General features: G+C 39.4%; 1 protein-coding gene across 4 annotated transcripts in view; it reads right to left on the bottom strand.

The window, feature by feature from the left end:
• Positions 1-1,299: 1,299 nt before the first annotated feature.
• LOC120792438 (neprilysin-like) overlaps positions 1,300-20,160 on the bottom strand; it is a 31,011-nt gene continuing 12,150 nt past the window's right edge. For 3 of the 4 annotated variants that reach the window (XM_040131619.1, XM_040131621.1, XM_040131620.1), the window contains exons 5-23: positions 15,194-15,274; positions 14,606-14,701; positions 14,396-14,514; positions 14,095-14,163; positions 13,433-13,567; positions 12,712-12,813; positions 12,477-12,613; positions 12,206-12,299; positions 11,247-11,375; positions 7,963-8,061; positions 7,773-7,850; positions 7,447-7,550; positions 6,226-6,284; positions 5,985-6,104; positions 5,705-5,838; positions 5,247-5,312; positions 4,487-4,582; positions 3,888-3,964; positions 1,300-3,697 (exon numbers count right to left, since the gene is read on the bottom strand). In XM_040131619.1, the coding sequence (XP_039987553.1) occupies positions 3,598-3,697; positions 3,888-3,964; positions 4,487-4,582; positions 5,247-5,312; positions 5,705-5,838; positions 5,985-6,104; positions 6,226-6,284; positions 7,447-7,550; positions 7,773-7,850; positions 7,963-8,061; positions 11,247-11,375; positions 12,206-12,299; positions 12,477-12,613; positions 12,712-12,813; positions 13,433-13,567; positions 14,095-14,163; positions 14,396-14,514; positions 14,606-14,701; positions 15,194-15,274 (1,895 nt within the window). In that variant the 3' untranslated portion in view covers positions 1,300-3,597. Of the gene's footprint in view, positions 3,698-3,887; positions 3,965-4,486; positions 4,583-5,246; positions 5,313-5,704; positions 5,839-5,984; positions 6,105-6,225; positions 6,285-7,446; positions 7,551-7,772; positions 7,851-7,962; positions 8,062-11,246; positions 11,376-12,205; positions 12,300-12,476; positions 12,614-12,711; positions 12,814-13,432; positions 13,568-14,094; positions 14,164-14,395; positions 14,515-14,605; positions 14,702-15,193; positions 15,275-20,160 lie in introns of those variants that run through there. The other variant, XM_040131622.1, reaches the window with a different exon arrangement.

Raw genomic sequence — 20,160 nt, 5'->3', positions numbered from 1 at the left:
GCATAACTGCTAGTGACAGGGAGGGTGAGAGCACGAGGAAAGTGGGTGGTGTGAATCTTCAGTCAAGTGCTACCAGTCAGTGAGAGCAAAAGGGGAAGCCAGGCATTAAATAAGCAATTGCAACTGATATTCAGCTGAAAACATTACTTGAATGAGTGTCAGAGAGAGAAAGCACCAAATAAACATTTGGAAAAATGTTTAAGAAATGCAGTCTCTCACCTTTGGTGACATTTTGTGGAATGTTGAGCTAATCCCAACAAATGCCTTTGGTCAGCTCCACCGATCAGAGGTAGAGTATTCACACAAGAATCGTTTATTGAAACGGTTTGCCATAAACCACTAATAGGTACCAGTTTATACATTTTGGTGAAATCTTTTAAAAGTGAAGAAATAAATCAAAAAAAGGTCATGAACTTTCCGACTTTACTTTTGTATATTTGCACAAGTGTGTGTTGGCTCTGGACCCTGCTATGCTCCCCATTCCTCAAGATATTTTTGACACTTTGTTTCAAAGTTTGGCCATATTTCTGGTGCTCCTTCCTGGCACCCCTGTCCTATAAGTCTTGTATGTTATAATTCTATTTGGCTCTCTTTAACTTCCAAACTTCTTGAAGTTTTCTTTTTTTTTTCCCCCTGACTGTTAGAATCTCCAGGTTCAGCCTGGGAACAAGCCACCCTGGTGCCAGGAAATGTGTTTGCATGTTCACTGCAGCATGGGGCATATTTACCAGTAGGTAGCTTGGGAGCAGCCATACAGATATTGCACATTCATTTGTTTGCATTGTGCCTTTGACTAACTTCATACATTAGCCCCTACTCTCCCAATGCGTATAGGTCCACTTAGTGGGGAAAGAGTTCTGGCTAATGTTGCATTTAAATTAACTTTTTTTTCCCTCTCTATGGAATTAGAAAAATAAAAATAAAGCCCCATATTCCTAATATTTCCCTCACATCAACAATACTGTACGAGTGAAACAGAACGGAGGAATGTCCTTCTATAGTTCAACCTTCTTCTAAGAACATCTCAGACTGCATTCTAAGTAAAAGGCAAAACGAAAATGCTGCTGAATTTCTGCTTTGATGTAGAACATTTCTATAACATCTCTATATGTAATGTCTCCAAAGTCCAAAAGAATGAGGCCAACAGAGGCTGTCAGCCAAAAATAGCCACCTAAACTTAAGATATTACCTAACATTTAATCAAATTTAAGAGTATGCATATATGCTGAAGCCTGATGCTAAAGCAGCACATACACACAATTAAACACACAAACATTGTAGCACAACTTGCCTGCAGACTCAGTGTGTTATTTAAAGATTTATTTTGAAAGAAAAAAATGCTCCTCAAGATGATTATCAGTCATTATTATAAAGTATCTAAATACAGGCAACTGAGGTATATCTGTCTTTCTACAGGTGGAGTGTGTGAGAGACGCAAAAAGAAAGAAAGCCTGAGGGAGTGAGCGACAGTGACAGAGAGACAGAAAGTTTGCACAAACAATGATGACAACAAAAAAAAAGGAAACAACAATGCATAAAGGCTGAACATGGAGTATGTTGTATACAGTCTAAAGAAGTGGTCTGCATGATCATAGCACATCATTCATTGCACTAATTTCTATATAAAAAGGTAAAGGCAAAATTTTCCACAATTAACAACCTTGTATCACAGCTTCAGATACATTTTGTATGTAGAAAATAAAGCCATATAAAACAGTGAATTGGAATTCACTGACTTCATAAAACCTTCAGCATTCATAAAAATGCATGCACTTTTGCAAAGTTCATTAGGCTCCAGCATAGACTCCGTTTTAAAATAGATAAGATAACGATCCCTTTAAGAGCTTAATTATATTATCATGTGCCAACTGACTTCTGCTTCAGTGTGTAAAAGAATCATTAAACGAAAAGATGGGTAAAACAGCGCACTTCATGTGATTAGACCAAGATCAAACAGAAATCAGCTTTCTTATAAGAATAGTTCAACATTTTTTGAAATAAGCTTATTCACTTACTCGAGGTGGAGTTTGATCGAATACCACTCTCATATCCATTAAATATAAAGCCAGGAGAAGGTTATCTTAGGTTAGCATAAAGACTGAAACAGCTAGCACGGCTCTGTCCAAAGGTTAAAAAAGCAGAAAAAAAAGAATAGAAAATAATTACCAATCAACACAGCACATTTAAAGCTCACAAATTAACACGTTAAGTTTTGGTTTTTCAACGCATAGACACAAAGATTTAAGTGTAAAAACTCCAAGTCCTGGAGTCTTGTAATTACTGTTAGGTGGCCATGTACCTAGCAGAGACTCCATGAAGGTGTTTCTACACTTTGGTTTTTATACTGATTAAGCAAACAGGGTGCAAGGTGTTGATTAGTGAGCTTTAGAGGTGCTGGTAGAAAACTTTTTTTTCCCCCCTTTGGCCAGAGTCAGGCTAGCTGTTTCCAGTCTTTATGCTAAGCTAAGGTAACTGGCTCTTGGCTTTAGCATACATGCAAGAGAGCATGGGTCTTCTCATCTAACCCTTGGCAAGAAAGCAAAAAAGACAAAGTAGTCTCTCTATTCTCACACACAGTAGCACAACAGATAATGTAAGGCATACCAATTTGCTTGACAAACCGATAGACAGCGATCATAATGACTTGCAAAGACTGGAAAACACATTGAGACATACATCCATACAGAAACACACAGAAGGCTCAGTGAACATATAAAAAGGGTCCGGTGTCTGTCGATTGTCAGCTCAATGATTCATGACCAGCTGTCATCTTAATGGCAAAAAAATTCCTTTTGGTTTATTTGACATACTGCTAATGAACAGCAGCTGCCTGTCAACTGCAGTTAAGTCATTAACATTAAATGAACAGTATTGTGTAATATGTGATCACGATTAAATACTTACTGGTCTATTCAACAAAATAAATTCTGATTTTCTGTAATAATTTACCTAATCTAGTTCTAAGTATTAACAAAGAGTACAATACAAGTACATTGTAGAGTGTGCCAATGTGTAGATGAAGGCTGAAACCAGCTGAGGTTTTATGAGAGGCATACAGCTCAGTCCCACATACAGTACAGTGCTTCAGCCCTGTTCCATGTGTATGAGTGTGAGTGGGTGCTTGGTGTATTCATATGCCAGTGGGTTTGAGCACATTTGTCTGTCTGCCCCTCTCTTGCCAACTACTTTTACAGTATTTTGACTGAAACAAACTCACACACACACACTCACATACACATTGGCAAACTCACAAATGATGAGTAAAACAAGATGAAAATGAAGAGAAAAATAAAACACGAGGAGTGATTGTATCCAGTGAGTAGCAGAATAATCAGACTGATTGAATGAACTACAGTATCAGAATCGGAGAGACAGTTCTCCGTCTGTCCGTGAGGGAACAGTCCGCTGTTGTCCTCGGAGGAAGTGCATACTGCAGTGTCAGTCCACCAGCCCTGGTCCATCCAGTAAAGAGCCAAGGGGAGTTGTCACTTCCCTGTAGCCAACCACGAGTGCTCCAGCAATCAAAGGGGAGAGGTACTGCACGGGGGACAGGGACGACCCACATCAGAACAGTCCCCCTTCCTAGAGGTCTGTGGATCACCACACACGGCAGATGTTGTCTGGGACCATGTAGTTGCCCTTGTTGCAGTTGAATGCTTTGGCAAATTCTGGGAAATTCTGAAGGGAGCCCAGTACCCTGTGAGACATCCAATGGTGATTGTTGGTTGGGGTTAAAGTTGTTCTATTACAATGTTACTTGAAATTTACATGACATGCCATTTTGTCAAGGTCTCAAAATGTGAGCTACCACTGTAATTTGTATCCTGCCCTTTGCCCAAAGCACATAGCTGACTGATGTTAAGGAAATATTGTTGGTTTGAATTTACCTGAACTTCCCTGGACTGTGTACATCTACTTTAATGGAATTAACAGCTTGCTCTGGTCTGTGTGTTCCACACCACACCTAAAAAAGAAAGTGATTAGGATTGCTTCAAATATACTGCACTGTTTCAGGTTTTTCATCCATCCATCCCTCCATCCATCCAACCCTCTAACAGTCATCCATCTGTCCATTCAACCAGCCAATGGTCCGTCTATCTGTCATCCATGAATTCATCAATCCACCCACTCATCGAATCATGCATCCATCCATTTATTCATCCATCCATCCATTTATTGTTCAACCCAACCATCCAGTCATCCAACCATTCATCTATCCATGCAAAGCTCAGGAAGAAGAGATCAAAAGACAGAGGTTACAATGTACTGCATTAGACCAAAAATATTAATTATTACATCACAAAATCTTGCAATCGGTTTCCAATTATCCATCCATCCGTTCACCCAGTCTTTCATTCCATCCGTCCATGCATCTATCCATCAAATTATCCATTCATCGATTTAACATCCCTTTATCTATCCATCATCCATCAATTAGTGTAATCCATCCATTTATCATCCATCCATCCATCCATCCATCCACTACCTGAGCAAAGTTTAGGAAGAAAAGTTGATCATGGGAAAGGTCAATGCCAGGCAGTGGTGGCTCCTCTCCATGCTCCTTCGCGTAGTTCTTGTAGGCCTACATGAGACAATTGTTATCATCTTATCCCGCTGGAAAAATATCTTAAATGGCTCAATATAACCCAGTTTTTACTTATTATAAAAACATAACCAAAAAGCATTCCATATTATACTTCTGCTATTATACTTCTGCAAGTATTACGAGACAGGTGGGGCTGGGGCTAGCTGGTTAGCATGCAACAGTAATGTCGACTCTTGTTTTGCATCTATCACTTCAGTAGATGAAAAGAAGTGATAGATGCAAAACAAGAGTCGACATTACTGTTGCTTTCCACCGCTGGAGACAGCTGTTGGCAAGGAATGACGTCTGATTGGGTAGATATTTGGTGTCAAGGGAAATGTATTGTAAAAGAAATAATTGCATGACATAATGGTTGATCTAAAATAAGAATATTTGTTATCTTGCATTGCAGTCAAATCTATGAATGATCCTTTCACTGTTCACCTCTGGTCAAAACTGATGAAATCAGCAGCAACTTCCTGTCCTTCATTTTTGTGTTTTCAATAACTAATGAGCCAGTTAGTGACCTGGCAAAATAACACATCTATTAATATTAGCAAACAGATGACAATACCAAACCACAGACCAAACCCCCTCTTCTCTCCTCTGTAAACCAGGGCTCTTGAACTGAGTTTCCTCCTTTGTTTTGCAGACTCATTACCTGATATGCTTGCCTTATCCCTCCGTTGTCTGCAATGTTCTCCCCAAGAGTGTTATTACCATTTAACTAGAGAGGGGACATAAGGAGAGAAAACACAAAGATTGTAATTTTTCCTATGTATATCAGCAAATCCCAAAAATCACTCTTTGGATACAAGAAATAATTTTTCCATGGAATAAAAGAACCACTGTTCAAAGCAATAGGACAGAGGAGAAGAGACAGAGACAGGGGGAGGGGTTGATATGTCAACACAAAATACTAAAGACACCTGAAGCAGAGAAGAGATGAGGCTGCAAAACTGGGGGAAAGATAGAAAAATGAGAGATGGCAAAGGTAACAGGAAAGAAAAAAAAAATTAGACAAGAGCAAGTTTTAGGATAATATTAGAGAAAAATCTGCTGTAAATTCTATAAAAAAAAGAAGAAGGAGAGAGCTTGTGATTGTCTACCAACACATACATTGAGTCCATTGGCCAGGTCCCAAGAGAAGTTGCCATACTGATCGACAATGCACTTTGACAGCTCCAGGAACCTCTGAGTGGAGTCTGGTGTCCACCAGTCCTTCAGGTCACCATCCTTATCATAGTTACGGCCTAAAAAGAGACCAGATGCATGGAGCATCAGCTGGTTGGATTTGATCAAGAAAAAAAAAACTGTGATGCATCTCTGTGCTCAAACACCGATTATCTCCAAAACTGCCTCTGAGAGGAAGAGAGAGCAGCAGTGTGGAAAATCATACCATTGTCATCAAAGCCATGTGTGATCTCGTGACCTATTACCATGCCGATGCCACCATAGTTGAGAGATTTAGCCTGGCCTTTGCTGAAGAAAGGTGGTTGGAGGATACCTGCAGGGAACACTGACAGCGAAACCGAAAAAATTAAAGTGGTTTACTCTTACAAAACTTTACAAATTGTAGACTGTTGAATAACAGCATAACACGTATGTTTGAAAATGAATGTGTTCTCGTGTGAAAATACCTATTTGGTTTTTGCTGGAGGAGTAGAAGGCATTGACAACAGCAGCTCCAGTCACCCACCTGGAGAGTTAAAGAATGCTACAGTGAGGAGATGTATAGTGCAGCACAGTTCAAATTTGATGAAACATATTAAATTGAACCTGTTGTTAATAATAACCAGGCTAATATTAGCATTCCTGCTGTGCTTCGTGAAAGGCTGAACTGCATATGTGAGTAGGAATTTGTGTGGAAGAAAGTGAATGCACTGTGCTAAATGTACGATTGCGTGACACCACAAGTCCTATAAGCGAATCATTCACTTATTAGTAGGGATTTCAATACAGTGGAAACCGCTTATGGTGAACACGTCTGTCCGGGTCAAACTGGACGATTATTATAACCGCTTTTTTTCTTTTCCTGCATTTCTCATTCAGATTACCATCTCGCTGACATTTGTATATTTATTACATGAATAGAAAGTAATGACAGGGACAGCTTCGCTATTCCCCCTTTTAAGGATTAAGTGGCAAACTGCGCCGTGGCCCTCTCCTGCTGCGAGGCCTAGTCGGGATGGTCAGGGTGAGAGCGTTACAGTCCGCTCACGTCAACATACCTGCCGCTGTGAGAGAGAGCGGGGGCCATATAATGAAGCGCTGTGAAAGTCCCCCCCCCAAAAAAAAAAAAAAAAGGCGAGCCGAGCAGGAACGGGAGGGCAAAATAAATCAATGAGCCACGGCGGGCGCGAGGGGAGGAAAAATATCACGTGGCGCGCGGGTGCGCACAGCAACCGCACGTACGCACACAGACAGACGCGCGCGCGCGCGCACTGCGAACTTATGTTGGGAGCGCAGGCGGGGACGGTCGTCGCACGCGGCGGCGGTCCAAAAACCTCGTACTAATAAGTAAGAAGAGAGTCCACGCATACGACAGCTGGCAGTAGGAGGCTACAACGGGTGTCCGTTCTTTTTTCCATATGTTGTTGTGCGAAAAGGCCCCAAATGAACACTGTAAGCGGACTGCTTGAATGCTATGAGCCAATTACTTGAACAGCATTTGTATGGGAATGATCCTGCCCCGAGCTTTTTGATCCATACAGGCGGTCGATCACTGTAACCGTGATCACCGTAAGCGGTTTCCACTGTACTTCACACTCTAACTCTAAATTAGCCTACTACACATCTGGAAAAAAAAAAAGCCTGTTTGCTGAGCATCGATTTAATTCCGACCCCATGGGGAATCTTACTCCTCTTTGTTGACTTTGACTCTGAGTTTCCGCAGGCGTTTCTTCTGTACATACTCCAGGTTCTGTAGGATGTTTTCAAAGTACTCCTCTGCATTGTAGCTCAGCTAACACCAACACAGAGCCAGAGAGGCAGGAGGATTAGCCATGATGAGAGGTATCAACACCCGGTCATATATTCTCCCGCAAAACTCATAAAAGCCAAGAATGCACTGGGATGTTTTCATAAAAGTGGTATGCGGCTACAATGAATCCACACTGTACTCTGTTCCATTCAATCAGTGAAAAAAGAAAAGCATTCATAATTCATAATCTTTTAAGACACTCACATCTTTGTACTCATTGTTAAGGTATTTGTCATCCATGATTTTGTCAGAATAGCCGATCCGTTCTCGAATAGCTCGGGCCTACAGGAAGTAGAAGAGAATATTTGACAAGCAAACGTCTCAGTCATCATACATCCTGAAGAGCAGAATACAATGCAAGAACATACAGCAGACAGTTGATTATAAGCGATACCTTCTCCTCAGCTGCTTTCTTTGTCTCTGCATCCATCCAAGTCAGGTCATTGAGGTTACTAATGAAGACTTCCCGAATATCTTTAATCATCTCTTCCATCTGATGCCCAAACAGACACACACACACACACACACACACACACACACACACACACACACACGAGTACACACAAAGAGAGAAAGAGACAACAATTATTAATATGTCACTGATAACGATCAACTGTATATCATGAAAAAAACCTCTAACTGTCAGTCAGTACAAATTGTCCATTGTGTGGGAGTATTTTTTTTCATAAGGTCTGCAGAGAGGATCCAGTGAAAAGCACACAAAACAGTCTTGGAACACATTGCACAACAAAGTCATAAAAATACACTTCCCCGAATTAGGCCTCATCATTACATAGTCACATTTCAATGTAGCAGCTCTCCCCCTGCCTAGGAGTCTGATGACCTAGGGTAATGTTACCAGTAGAGTAATAATATTTGTGATTAATATAACAGCAACTATTTTTATGTATTAAATAAAGGGAATGGGGTAATGACAACCAGAAATACATCATGTTTAGAAACTACAAATGACAACTGAAAGTATAGTATGAAAAAAAATATTCCTACTTATTTAGAAAAGTCTCATCTTGCTTTATTAAAATTCTCTGCAGTGGATGTGTGCTGTACTGGCTGCAAATTGGTTGATGCATTATTGATATTGCTGTTGATTTACATATTTATAAATATTTACGTTTACTTATAGATGCATCCAGCAGTTTTGGATTGGGTTTTCTGTTATTAAAATAATCCTGAGCCTTATAAATCTAAATTACAGAATAGGTTCTTGATCCTAATTTTTTAATAATTTAACCATATATTAAACAAACAAGTTATGCTATTCTTATTAAGTAAATAATGTGTGCAACTGAAAAAACATTTCTATATCAGCATACTTGTCTTCACATAACACATCGCTAGGCTCAAGATAATGAGATTTTCTTTTTATATGCAAATTCTCACAGCAAGGTGCTCCAAAATCAACATCAAAAGCAAAAGTTTTCTGTAGGAACCCGTGGTGTGGAAGTTTAAGGTTTCTATAATGTATTGCTCTCGAGTTACAGTATTTACAAGAACGTGCCTGCACAAAGAGAGACAGACTGACTGACGCCACTATGTTGGCATAATGCTGTGCAAACCATGTGCTGTACCATGGTCTGCGGACATTAAAAAACTATGTTTTTTTGTCCATAAACAAGACAAATATATAATTAGAATAATCCAAAGAGTAATTTAAGGAGTTTGTGAACCAATAATGAAAGTATGATAGGAAGTAAAATAGGAAGGGGAAAAAACTAAAAACCACAGTGACAGTGAAGGTCAACCTTCGAGATCCCTCTAACCAAAGTTGCGCTCTGAGACCACAGCGAGCTGACAGAGGCATTCCAGTGTCTCATCACATCAGCAGACCCCTCACTAACACACTGCACGGCCACTCGCACAACACACTGTGGTTCGCCACAAATCAGCAGGGACCATACTGATGAGACTTTTCCAAAAACCTTTTAGCATACAGCATGTGTGTGTGCATTTAAGTTGGTGTTGTGTGCATGCATAAATGGTTGTGGTTGCATGCATGCTAGTCTGTTTGCATGTGAACTCCTATCATATTATTTACATGGGTTAAATACAGGGTTTATCCTCAATGGTAAGCCTACCTATTATGTATTTATCATAATAGTATGCTTTAGAAATGTAAAGACTCCCCGTAATGGGCACTAATCCATTGCCATTCAAATTTATTTAATTTACTCGGTCTCCAAATAGTAAACAAAGAAATGTCCATTACCATACCATAAATCAGTGCCTGAATTATATTCAATAATTATAAAATAGTCTGCATCAGATAAAGCCTTTTCTGTGTGTTTAACTGTTAATTTGCATCGTAGCTAAAGATTTAAACAGTACCCAGCTCCTTTAACTTAGCTAAAGTCCTCTGAAATCCTTGAGTGAAACTAGAGAATTATTATCATTAAAATATAGATAAAGATTTTGTGTAACTAATAATGAGGAAAAAAATGTCCCATGTGAGTTTCATTATCATATATTATATATTTTGATCATTATTACCAGTGCAGCGACGTGTAAGTAGCATTTTGTTACTCACTGTTGGATAGTTTAATCCAAAACAAGACACCATGTGTGTGAAGTCTTTCTCAGAAAAGTATCTAGTTCTTATCGTTTTCAAATAAATGTAGTGTAGAAAAAAAGCACAATTTATGCCTCTAAAACTTAGTAGTGATTAGAAGTATAAAGTAGCATAAAATGAAAATACTGAGGTAAAGTGTGCTCAAGTACAATACTTCAGTTAATGCTCTTAGTTATAGTCCACTACTAACCATATCTGAAATATATCTCTGTGGTTGAAAAAACGTTGGTATGTGAGGAGCACAGCATATATGCCAGCTGCAGGTCAGCTCAGCACAATTTCACACATATACGCATGGCCATGTATTTGGGAAAAGGAGCGCTGATATGTAGTTGCATGCTCAAAGGAGTTGTGTGTTGCTTTTCACATACACAAACACACACACACACACACACACACAGACACATTTACACAGGGTGTGATGTGAGATCCATATGCTAGAGTGGGCAAAGGTCCAGAAGATGACAGAGATTTACAGTGTGTGAGACACTCAGTGTTACGACAGATGTACGCAGTCTCACACACACAATCTGACTCGCGTACACGCAGTCATGTGCCAGAGCACGTATGCACTTACGCACGCGCACACACACACACACACACACACACACACACACACACAGATCAGATTTACAGTGTGGGTGGTGTGGGCATTATAACATGGACACCTTGTTCAGCTGCTTTCAATGGGTGCAAGCAAAAATAAATACAGTACTGTGGTGGAGACACAAGACACAAATGTGTCAAAAACCTAGGTGAGTAAGAGACAAAAATACACCCAGCGGGATGTACCTGAAACACATGTTCACAAACCGCATGTATAAGTAACTTAATACATAAACAATTGTATACTGATTTTGTGAAAACATTCATTTCTATGTTCATTTTTATGTTAGTTCATTTCATTTCTATGATCCAGTACCAATTCCACCCGTCAGTACAAAAGAAAACATAAGATTCAATTACGTATTACACAGAATGTATTCTGCCTAATAAAGGTCTCACTTTTGATAATATTTGTAATAGCTTTTTATCCTACATCAAATCTACTCTAATCTAATGATATAAACTATAATCCGACCTCTACTTACCAGTTCTTTGCTCTTTTCAGAGAAAGCCTCCTGCACATACAGTCGTCCAACAGCATTGTCCATGTTGTTGTTGACATAAAGTGCACACTGTCGCCACACTGCTGCCTCTGACGTTGTACCAGACAGAGCCTGCAGGGAAAGTAACGAGGCACATATCAATTAGAGATGCAGGATAAATCACTCAGCATATTGTTTAAAGAGGCTCATGGCAATTCTTTATTTGCACCTGCATTATGCATTACAATTACACTCAGGAATGTAAGAAATAGGGCAGCAGGGAAAGGATTAGATCAGGAAGAGGGCTATGATTAGAAAGAGTTATAAATATGAAGGGACTATATGAATGGAGCTGAGTGTGGATATTAGTGTTCATTGGAGACTGAATGATACCTCGGTATCAGCATGTATGTTGCTGCTGTACGCAGCAACAAACTGCAGCATAGAATAATTTAGAAACAGTCTTACACAGTTTTTTCACCAAGGCCCCAACGAGTTGATTTTTAGCCATGCTAGCAGCATGGCCCTAGGGATGGCAATGTCATTTGGTTGGTCCGCCAAATTGGTCTAGATTGAAATATTTTAACTATTGGATGGATTGCCATGGAATTTTTGTGCAGACAGTCGTGGTCCCCAAAGAAGAAATCCTAGTGATTTTTAGTGATACCGTAGAATTTTTTTTTTGTTTTTTTTTTTGAGTCAGATGACTACTAGAGGAATTGCTTTAAAATTTGGTACAGACCTAAGGTACAGATATTCATGTCCCCCCCAGAATTACTGGGTAAGATCCATTAACTTTTCATCTAGTGCCATCATCATGTCAAAGTTTGACTTTACCCGATACTTTGTTTCATGACAAAATACCTGCAAACCTAATGGCACTTCTCATCTGCATTAGCTGTACTTTGTGTTTCTTTTGTTTATCTGCAAACATGTTCAGTGTCTGGGGCCTGGCAGTGTACCTTGCGGAAGGCTTTCCTGGTGTCCCTGTAAGATCTGCTCAGGCCAACCACCATGTTCATAGCAAAACGCCACACCATGTAGTTCTGCAGATCCCTGTGAGAAGAGGAATGATGTTCAAAGAAAGTCTCCTACTCACACAAAGCTACGATATATCAGTAATGGGGGAGCTGCTGTTTTCATTGCATGCTGAGTGCTCTCGCCCCCACAATCACACACTCACAAACAGGCTATCATACACAAACATCACTAGAGACACAGAAACACACACACCTCTTGGTGTATCTGGCCAATATAAGGTTGAGTCGTCTGTAATAGTTAGGGGAGTAGTTTATGACCTTCTCTGTGTCAGGAACGCTGATGTTCACGGTATCCATTATCTTAGCTGTGAAGTAACTCCAGTCAAATGCCTTCAAAGTACAGACGAAGAGGAAAACAAGATATGAGGAAGAGGAAGGAAGATGTAAAAGAAACAACTAATTTTGACAATCAAATAGTTTATTTTTACCTGTGATTCAACCTCAAGGGTGAAGTTGGCGTTCAGATCGCGCAGTTCCATCTTGTTGTAAAGCAACACTGGGTTGTTACGGTCCTCTGGAGTATCAGTAGCCTTAGAGAGAAGAAGACAGGGAGGTTGAAAATCAAGAATGCTGTCACAACACATCCCTCCTATTTACTGGCACATGCGTACACATGCAGTGCAGGTCCAGCAGCAGCAAACATATTTGGAGTCCCAGGAGGCTTCAGGTCTGTAAATGTCAGGGCTCGAACAGTGTGACTGCCTTGTAAAAGCCAGCAGCAGAGTGGAAGGGGAAGTGAAGCATGGCGGTGAGCAGAACAGAGTGGCCCAGAATGACAAACGTAGACGGTGGAAACCTGTTGATGTCTGAGAAAAGTTGTCGTGTAGGGATCGGGCTAGTTAACAGCTTGTTTTACACAGCAGCTGCTCCAGAATGGAGCCACAAACACACAGAGAGGAGAGAGGTTTGGGCTACAAATGTAGGAGTAGAAGGTCATCCTGTCACTGGTGGTTTGCTCACAAAATCCTCCTGTTGTGTGAGGCGGATATATAAGACAAGGTATGCAGTGTTTCTGGAAAACAATGTCTCTTTCCATCAGTTTCCCAAAGAAAAAAACAGCGCTCTTTAAAGGGACTAGAGGAAGTTCTCAGATATGACTACCTATTTAGCCTTCAGCTGGGAAAAGGCAAAGTGTGAATGCACACTTACGTTGGCGATGTCCCTCTCCAGGTCCATAACTCGTGTCACCTCCTCTCTGATGCGGGTTTCATTGATGGCCAAACTCCGGTCCGTGCGGATCAGCTTAGCCAGGTCAATCATGAACTGCTCATAGGCCCGACATGCCTGCCAAACACACACTCATTCATGACAATCCCGTCTTGACTTTACTTTAACCGGAAGGAAAGGAGGTCACTGGTTTGAATTAGGTCAATGAATAAAAACCAGAGGTGACAACTTGTACTTGCGCACAGATACACACACATACACTCAGTGCGCTGTAAAGTAAAACCAGGGCAGAGGACGTGCGCTCCAATCATGAACATCTGGTCTGGAATGAGATACAACCAAATCTGCTCTGTTTTGCCTCCTTGATTTTAATCATCACCTACTGCCTCAGAGAAAATTTTTGTATCATATACATGCATGCTTGCAAACACATGTAGGCATACAAATAAACACAAAGTTTATTCAGGTGCTAATGTTTCAAGTGTTAGGCATCATGTTTCCTGGAACAAACTCCAGGGGAAATGAAATCCAGATTCAGTGGCACTGGCCTAAATGAACACATGGAGCTGTTTTCATCGAGCGTCAGTTGAAAGCCTTGATTATGTGGGCATGCGTATGTGTGTACACGTGAACTTTAAGCCTACCTCTGCATAGGGTCCGGTGCAGGCGTAGTAATCTCTGGACAAAAGGCCTAGGCTTGTCTGCTGGTCAAACTGGAAAAGTTGAAGACAAGAAAATAATAAAAAATATAAAATAATAAATATATATTCATAAAATATATAAAAATAAACATTTATTTATATAGGCCAAAGGAGAGAGATTTGAAGAAATTTGTGGGTGGTTATTTTCAAGCTGGATGGATATGATGTGTGAGCATCTGAATGAATGGGGGATTATGAAACAGAGAGAGAGATGAGGGATTTCTAGCTGGAGCTGCACACCTACATGAATGATGTGTGAATTGGAGTCCCTGTCATCGGTGCCGACAAAAAAGTTAACCAAGAGTTGAGTTCCATATTTCTCATTCAGCTTGGCGATGACGTCCTCCAGCCTCCAGGTTTTACCTGAAGAACGGAGAAGGAAGGAGAAGTGAGAACGAAAGAAGAGCCTGTAGATGGTATCTGCTGTGTGTGGCAATGGAAAAGAATACTCTACCAAAGTTGGTTTCCCAGTTGTCCACAGCTATGGGCCACTCAAACACATCAGGCAGCATGTCGAGCAAAGGAGCTCCTCCTCTGAGCTCAATCAAACCTTATATGAAGTGTAGAGACAAACAAGCAAACAACTGTTTTTAATAGTGGATATATTTATTTTATACTAATCAAAATTCAGAGAAGTAATTAAAAAAAGAAAAGAAACCTTGTTATTTTTCCACATATTGTACTTCTAATCAAGCCTACTTAATCTATGTAAATTTAGGCGCATTGGAGGAGTTCACTGATGTGACTTCTAAGCTAAAGCTTTTGAAGGACACACTTATTAGCATCATGTAATACTGTTAAGCTGGAAGACAGAAATTCTTACTTTTACATTTACATTTACATTACATTTATTCATTTTGGCTCCTCAAACCTTCTTTATAACTAATGGTTAATGAGAAATGCTTTGATAGTTTTGATAGTTTGACAATAAAATAAACTGCATGAGAGATACATAACTTTTGATGACAAAATGTTCACTTTAGGACAATAGAAGTTACAAAAAGGCATTGTCTGTCTTAAAATCTGATGCCTCCTCACTCACTCTCATTGGTACAGGACTTGTAAAGGGTCTTAGCCTTGGTGAGAGCAGCGGCTTCCCCTTCCACCATTTTTTCAAGGACACCTACAAATAGAGCAGAGAAAGAAAGCAAGCAGGAAGGAAAAGAAACACAGACAAAGACAGAAAGATAAAGGATGTATGAGTGTAGATGTGGTAAAGCAAAAAGAGGGAAGGGGAAAGATAGAGGGATGTAAATAACCTCAGGTACAATGTAGAGTTTTTTTTCAGAGATTTGCAGATACAAAATAGAATCCAGCTGTTCTACAGAAAGTGCCAATAAAAATAAAGTGAAGACTTCAAACTGAGACAGTTCATAGCAACCAGTGACAAAACAGACAATATGACATTAATCAAAGGGGAAGAAAGAAAACATGTTACGAATGTATTCAAAGGGAAATAAACTGAAGCTCAGCTTCAACCTCAAAGCTGCCACAACACAAACAAATTCTATGAAGCTGATGGGAAAAAAAAGTCAATTCTTCTCGATTTAATTCTATCTTTTCATTATATGCATAGTAGCTACCTGAAAAACTAATGAAGAATTGTAACTCTTTCAGGTGAAAGCTGTTATGAAGTTTGTATATAATAACAAAATTAGCCAATATTTCAAAGGAACGAAATGCATAATAAAGGCTTTCAGAGAACAAATAAAGATTAATTTTTGATCGAATATATAATTAAAAGCGAACTATTTATCAGTAGCCGTGCAATTCATGTTTTCATTTGGGTGATTAGGATTGTCTGGGTCATTTGTTATAGAGGTCAACGCTGTCAAATAAACCACAAATTAGGGACTATGTAATGTATATTTTATCACTATTAATTGGCTTCCCAGCAGTAAGTAAGGTCGAGGCAAGTGACCTCAGAGCAGGGAAGTTATAGCAAAAAAGGTGGAAAGAAATCAAGGAGCAGCAAAGCTGAACATGTGGCAGTTAAGGGCAAAACGAACACCATTTCTTGTTTTATTGCCCGCTATTATTGCCATTTCAACACCTGTTGTGGGCATATGGACGCCAGTTAACTCTGTTTCCAGCTATAAAGTGTTTCTACGTAGACAACTAATCGAAATGGATGATTAGTGTAGGGGTGTAAACTTGCTGAACTGAGGGGGAGGACAATGGGACCATCAGCACACTTTTCCTGCTCTGGCTGAAGGCACCCAGTTGCATATCGTAGCTTTAAAGCATAACCATGCCTTTAGGATCTGCTGTCGCTTTTCAGCTGCTTCAAACATGAGGGTGAGCTTGAATAAATGTTCACATCATCACGGTTTAATCTAGCACCCACATGGTAATTTTACGGTTTGCTGAAAGCTACTGTGGTGAAAGCGAGTGTATTGCTGTGATAGAGTTTAACAGTCACCTTCTCAACAGGTAAACTTAAACTTTAGCTGGACTTCAGCTGATGGTTTTTTGTTCAATATCAAACATAAAAAATGTAACTGTGCCTGCACTTTGCACTACTCAACTACAAAAACATCATGAGCCTGACTCTCACATAGCCAAGCTTACCACAGTTCGATAGTATATCCCGGGTGGCACGGGACCCTTTTTAAAGAAAAATTTTAGAAAGGGCTTGTCCTGTCGAGGGTTGGGAGTTCAGATCCTGACTGAGCCACTTCAACAAGTTGGTTCCAGCTATCATGATGTTCAGCACACGCTTGTTTAACTATGGAGGGATTTGGGAAGGCTTTGATGTCATCCCTAGGAATCTAAAACACCTGATCGTGGTTCAGTGCCACAACACTACTTGGTCACACTAAATTGAAAAACAATTTGGTACAAAAGAGAACAATCATATATGTCGTTCTATGTAAGATACATAGTATTTTATTTGATGGTTCAGCCTTGACCGTTGAAAATTCAACATTTTTCTCCATGTAAAATTATATGTAACAGCTGATTTTCCAAAAGACAGTGGATTATTATGTAGAGGATGTAGGATTCAGGATGTGTCTCGCTGTTTTATAAAGACTGCAACATGAATAATGAATGATGTAAATCTCTTAAAAATCTGAGTGCCTGTAATAAATTAAAGTGTAAAATGTATGTAAATGGTTCAACTCATGATTACTATTGCTATTGTTCATGGTAATTTGGCAGAAAGGCATAAATTGACAGTGTGGACCCTTTATGAATTTCACATTTAAAAAAAATGTTTGTCCATGTCCAATTACATTTATATCACAAATTACTGCATTTGTTTGCGCGTGTAATAGTGTGACATGAATTCGTAATCATATGTTTATTTCAACCAATTCAGAATTGCGGATTTGTATGGTTTATGTGTTAACATGACGGGCCTGTGCCTTCAGTGCACAAAATACTAATGAATTGTGAGCTCTAGCTTAGCATTCCAGAATGCGCCCCTTCTCCGTGTTAACAAAGCTGCCACTTGCTCACATCCACCAAGTCAAGTTAGGTACCCAAGTCGAGCTATGCAAACAATGTGTACCTCGGTACAATGCATGTATCATTCACATTGACTGAATCAACTGCTCAAGCTCCTTCTGTCTTTAAAGGATACAAAAGCTAAATTAAGGTACTTTTGCATTTAGTTTGCCAGACAAACCATGACATAAACACAAGCCTGAAACTAATCCTGCTTCTTTTGCAATGATAGTTAATAAAATAAAGTATTCCATTAAAAAAAACATGCACTGTAAAACTACAGTGATTTTCACTCAGATGTAAGACAAACAGAAATTCACATCATTGAAACAAAATTTCTAAATGAAAATAACTGACTACAAAAGAGAATTAAACTTAATTCAACATTCTTGTGAAGAATTATATGAGAAGATCGATACCATTTTCATATCTGTCCGTTCAATATGTAGCCACAGCTACCAGCTGGTTAGCTTAGCTTAGAATACAAACTGGAAACGGGGGGAAATAGATACCCTGGCTCCAAAGGTCCAACAATGATCTTTACCAATTAAAAGGAAATACTCCAAAGGGGTATCATGTTAGTATGACACCCTTTTGACTTTGACAAGCCATCACACATCTCAACATGTCACATCTCAGTGCAACTCCAGGATCAATACCAGAAAGAGGATGGATCTTCTGTTACACAGGGAACTGACAGAAAACTCCCCAGAGTCCAAGAAGACATCACTCATCTTACAGTGAGTTGGGATCACAAGATGAAGATGAACAAAATTAGATTTTTTTTCCTTCTTTGCAATTTTTGGGACTTAGTGACAGACCCATCACAATAAAGACAGGGGATAAAGCAGCTACCGTATTTAAGACAAGGTTCATCCTTTTCTTTAAACTCTAATTTCATTTAATGTCATATGAGATCATCGTGTCTTAAATACACCTGTTCTGTTATTGCATAACTAATGGAAAATCCACTCTACTGTCATTCAACTTAGCAGCCCCAAAATATTCTGAATTGAATTCAATATTTAATCATTATCTTTTTCAATTATTTTCATTTGCTCAGTGCTTTTGAGTTATTTCTTTCCTTCATTTCTACTTGTTTAACTCCTTGCATGACTGCATTTCACTTCAGCTTCTTTCTACCCTTTCATTTTTGTAATCCTTCCATTTTCTCATTACCATGTGTGCACTATTTATGTACTCATCTAATCTTAATGAAGTCCTGAGATAGGGACCCTTCACAGGGCGCTTCCTGCAAAAGGGCACAGATCATGTGTGTGTGATTGGATTACTGACTGCCTGGTGCTAATGTTTAACCACAGCAAAGGCTTACCTTCTCAGTCACTCACACACACACACACACACACACACACACACACAATCTTTCTTGCCCCACGTGTGTGCGTGTTAAGATTTATTTTAGAATGGATTTTGTGCCACCTGATGTCTGTTTGAGACTTCACGTCAATTTGAACCAAACCACTCAGCACGATGCAGAATCTGAATTTTGAGTTTCCCTTCTCTGCATTGCCATTTTATCCTTGTCTGCCTCTGATTTCACAAAGCATTGCGATGATTCTAGTTAGTGTTTTGCTTCCGCTTTATCGTTATGAGGCATATACAGTGGGGTCCAAAAAGTCTGAGACCAGTGGTCTCAGAAATTTGGGTTCCTCTGTTTTCAGGATATATTACAAGCAAAAGCTGCAAATGGGGTCAAAACTGAAATGAGTTGACACTGATGAGTCTCAGTCAGTAACAATAGGATGTTTACTGTTATTTATGTTGTATGAAACTTTTGCATGCGAGTTTTGTTCCCAATGGCAATAGCAAAGAAGTTTGAATTTGCTACAACTATTATCCACGCCTCTAACTAGCTTCTTCTCCATAGCAAAGGCAGCTAAGGCCCATGGGTGTCTTAGAACCATCTGCTTTATCAAACTGGTAGAAAAAAACATAATTCCCACATTTCTCACGTACATATATTTGAAAATGATGGCCGTAAGATAAAGCTATAGTATCGTTAAGTTGTCTATGAGACTTCATTGTTTCTATGGTGAGAAACATTGAGAATAACACGAAAAAATAACTTTAAAATGGGAATTAACAGTGGGGAAAAACACTTCCAGACCCAGTGGTTCATACCACTTCACAACTATGGTGTCAGCTAAAATTATTGCAGTGGATGCTGAAAAGCTCAACTGTGTCCTTATATGTACAGGTAGCAAATGTTCAAAACAAGTAGAAAACCACTGGTTTTAGTGAGCTCCTGATTTTTCCAGTAGCCCTGCCATCAAGCCAAACTTTGGAAACCACGCACCAGTTCTGTCATTTACTCAGTACATATAAGTACTCAGTATATGTAAAAGTTGTATAATTTACCCAGTAAAAATTTTGGCTGTGAAACAGCTAACATGGGAGATTATTACATTCTTGGAGGTCTAAACTCTTTCCTGCTGGTCGTAAGCATCCTTGCTGGCTAAAACATATTCAATTCAGGTTTTTTATACAATATATTTTTGTTGGACAAGAATTACTGCATTAATATTCACATCATTTTAC

Source organism: Xiphias gladius, chromosome 7 (genome assembly GCF_016859285.1).
Source record: "Xiphias gladius isolate SHS-SW01 ecotype Sanya breed wild chromosome 7, ASM1685928v1, whole genome shotgun sequence".
Taxonomy (NCBI): Eukaryota; Metazoa; Chordata; class Actinopteri; order Istiophoriformes; family Xiphiidae; genus Xiphias; species Xiphias gladius.
Note: the sequence above shows the minus strand (reverse complement) of the source record. Positions and strands in the feature narration are given on the sequence as shown.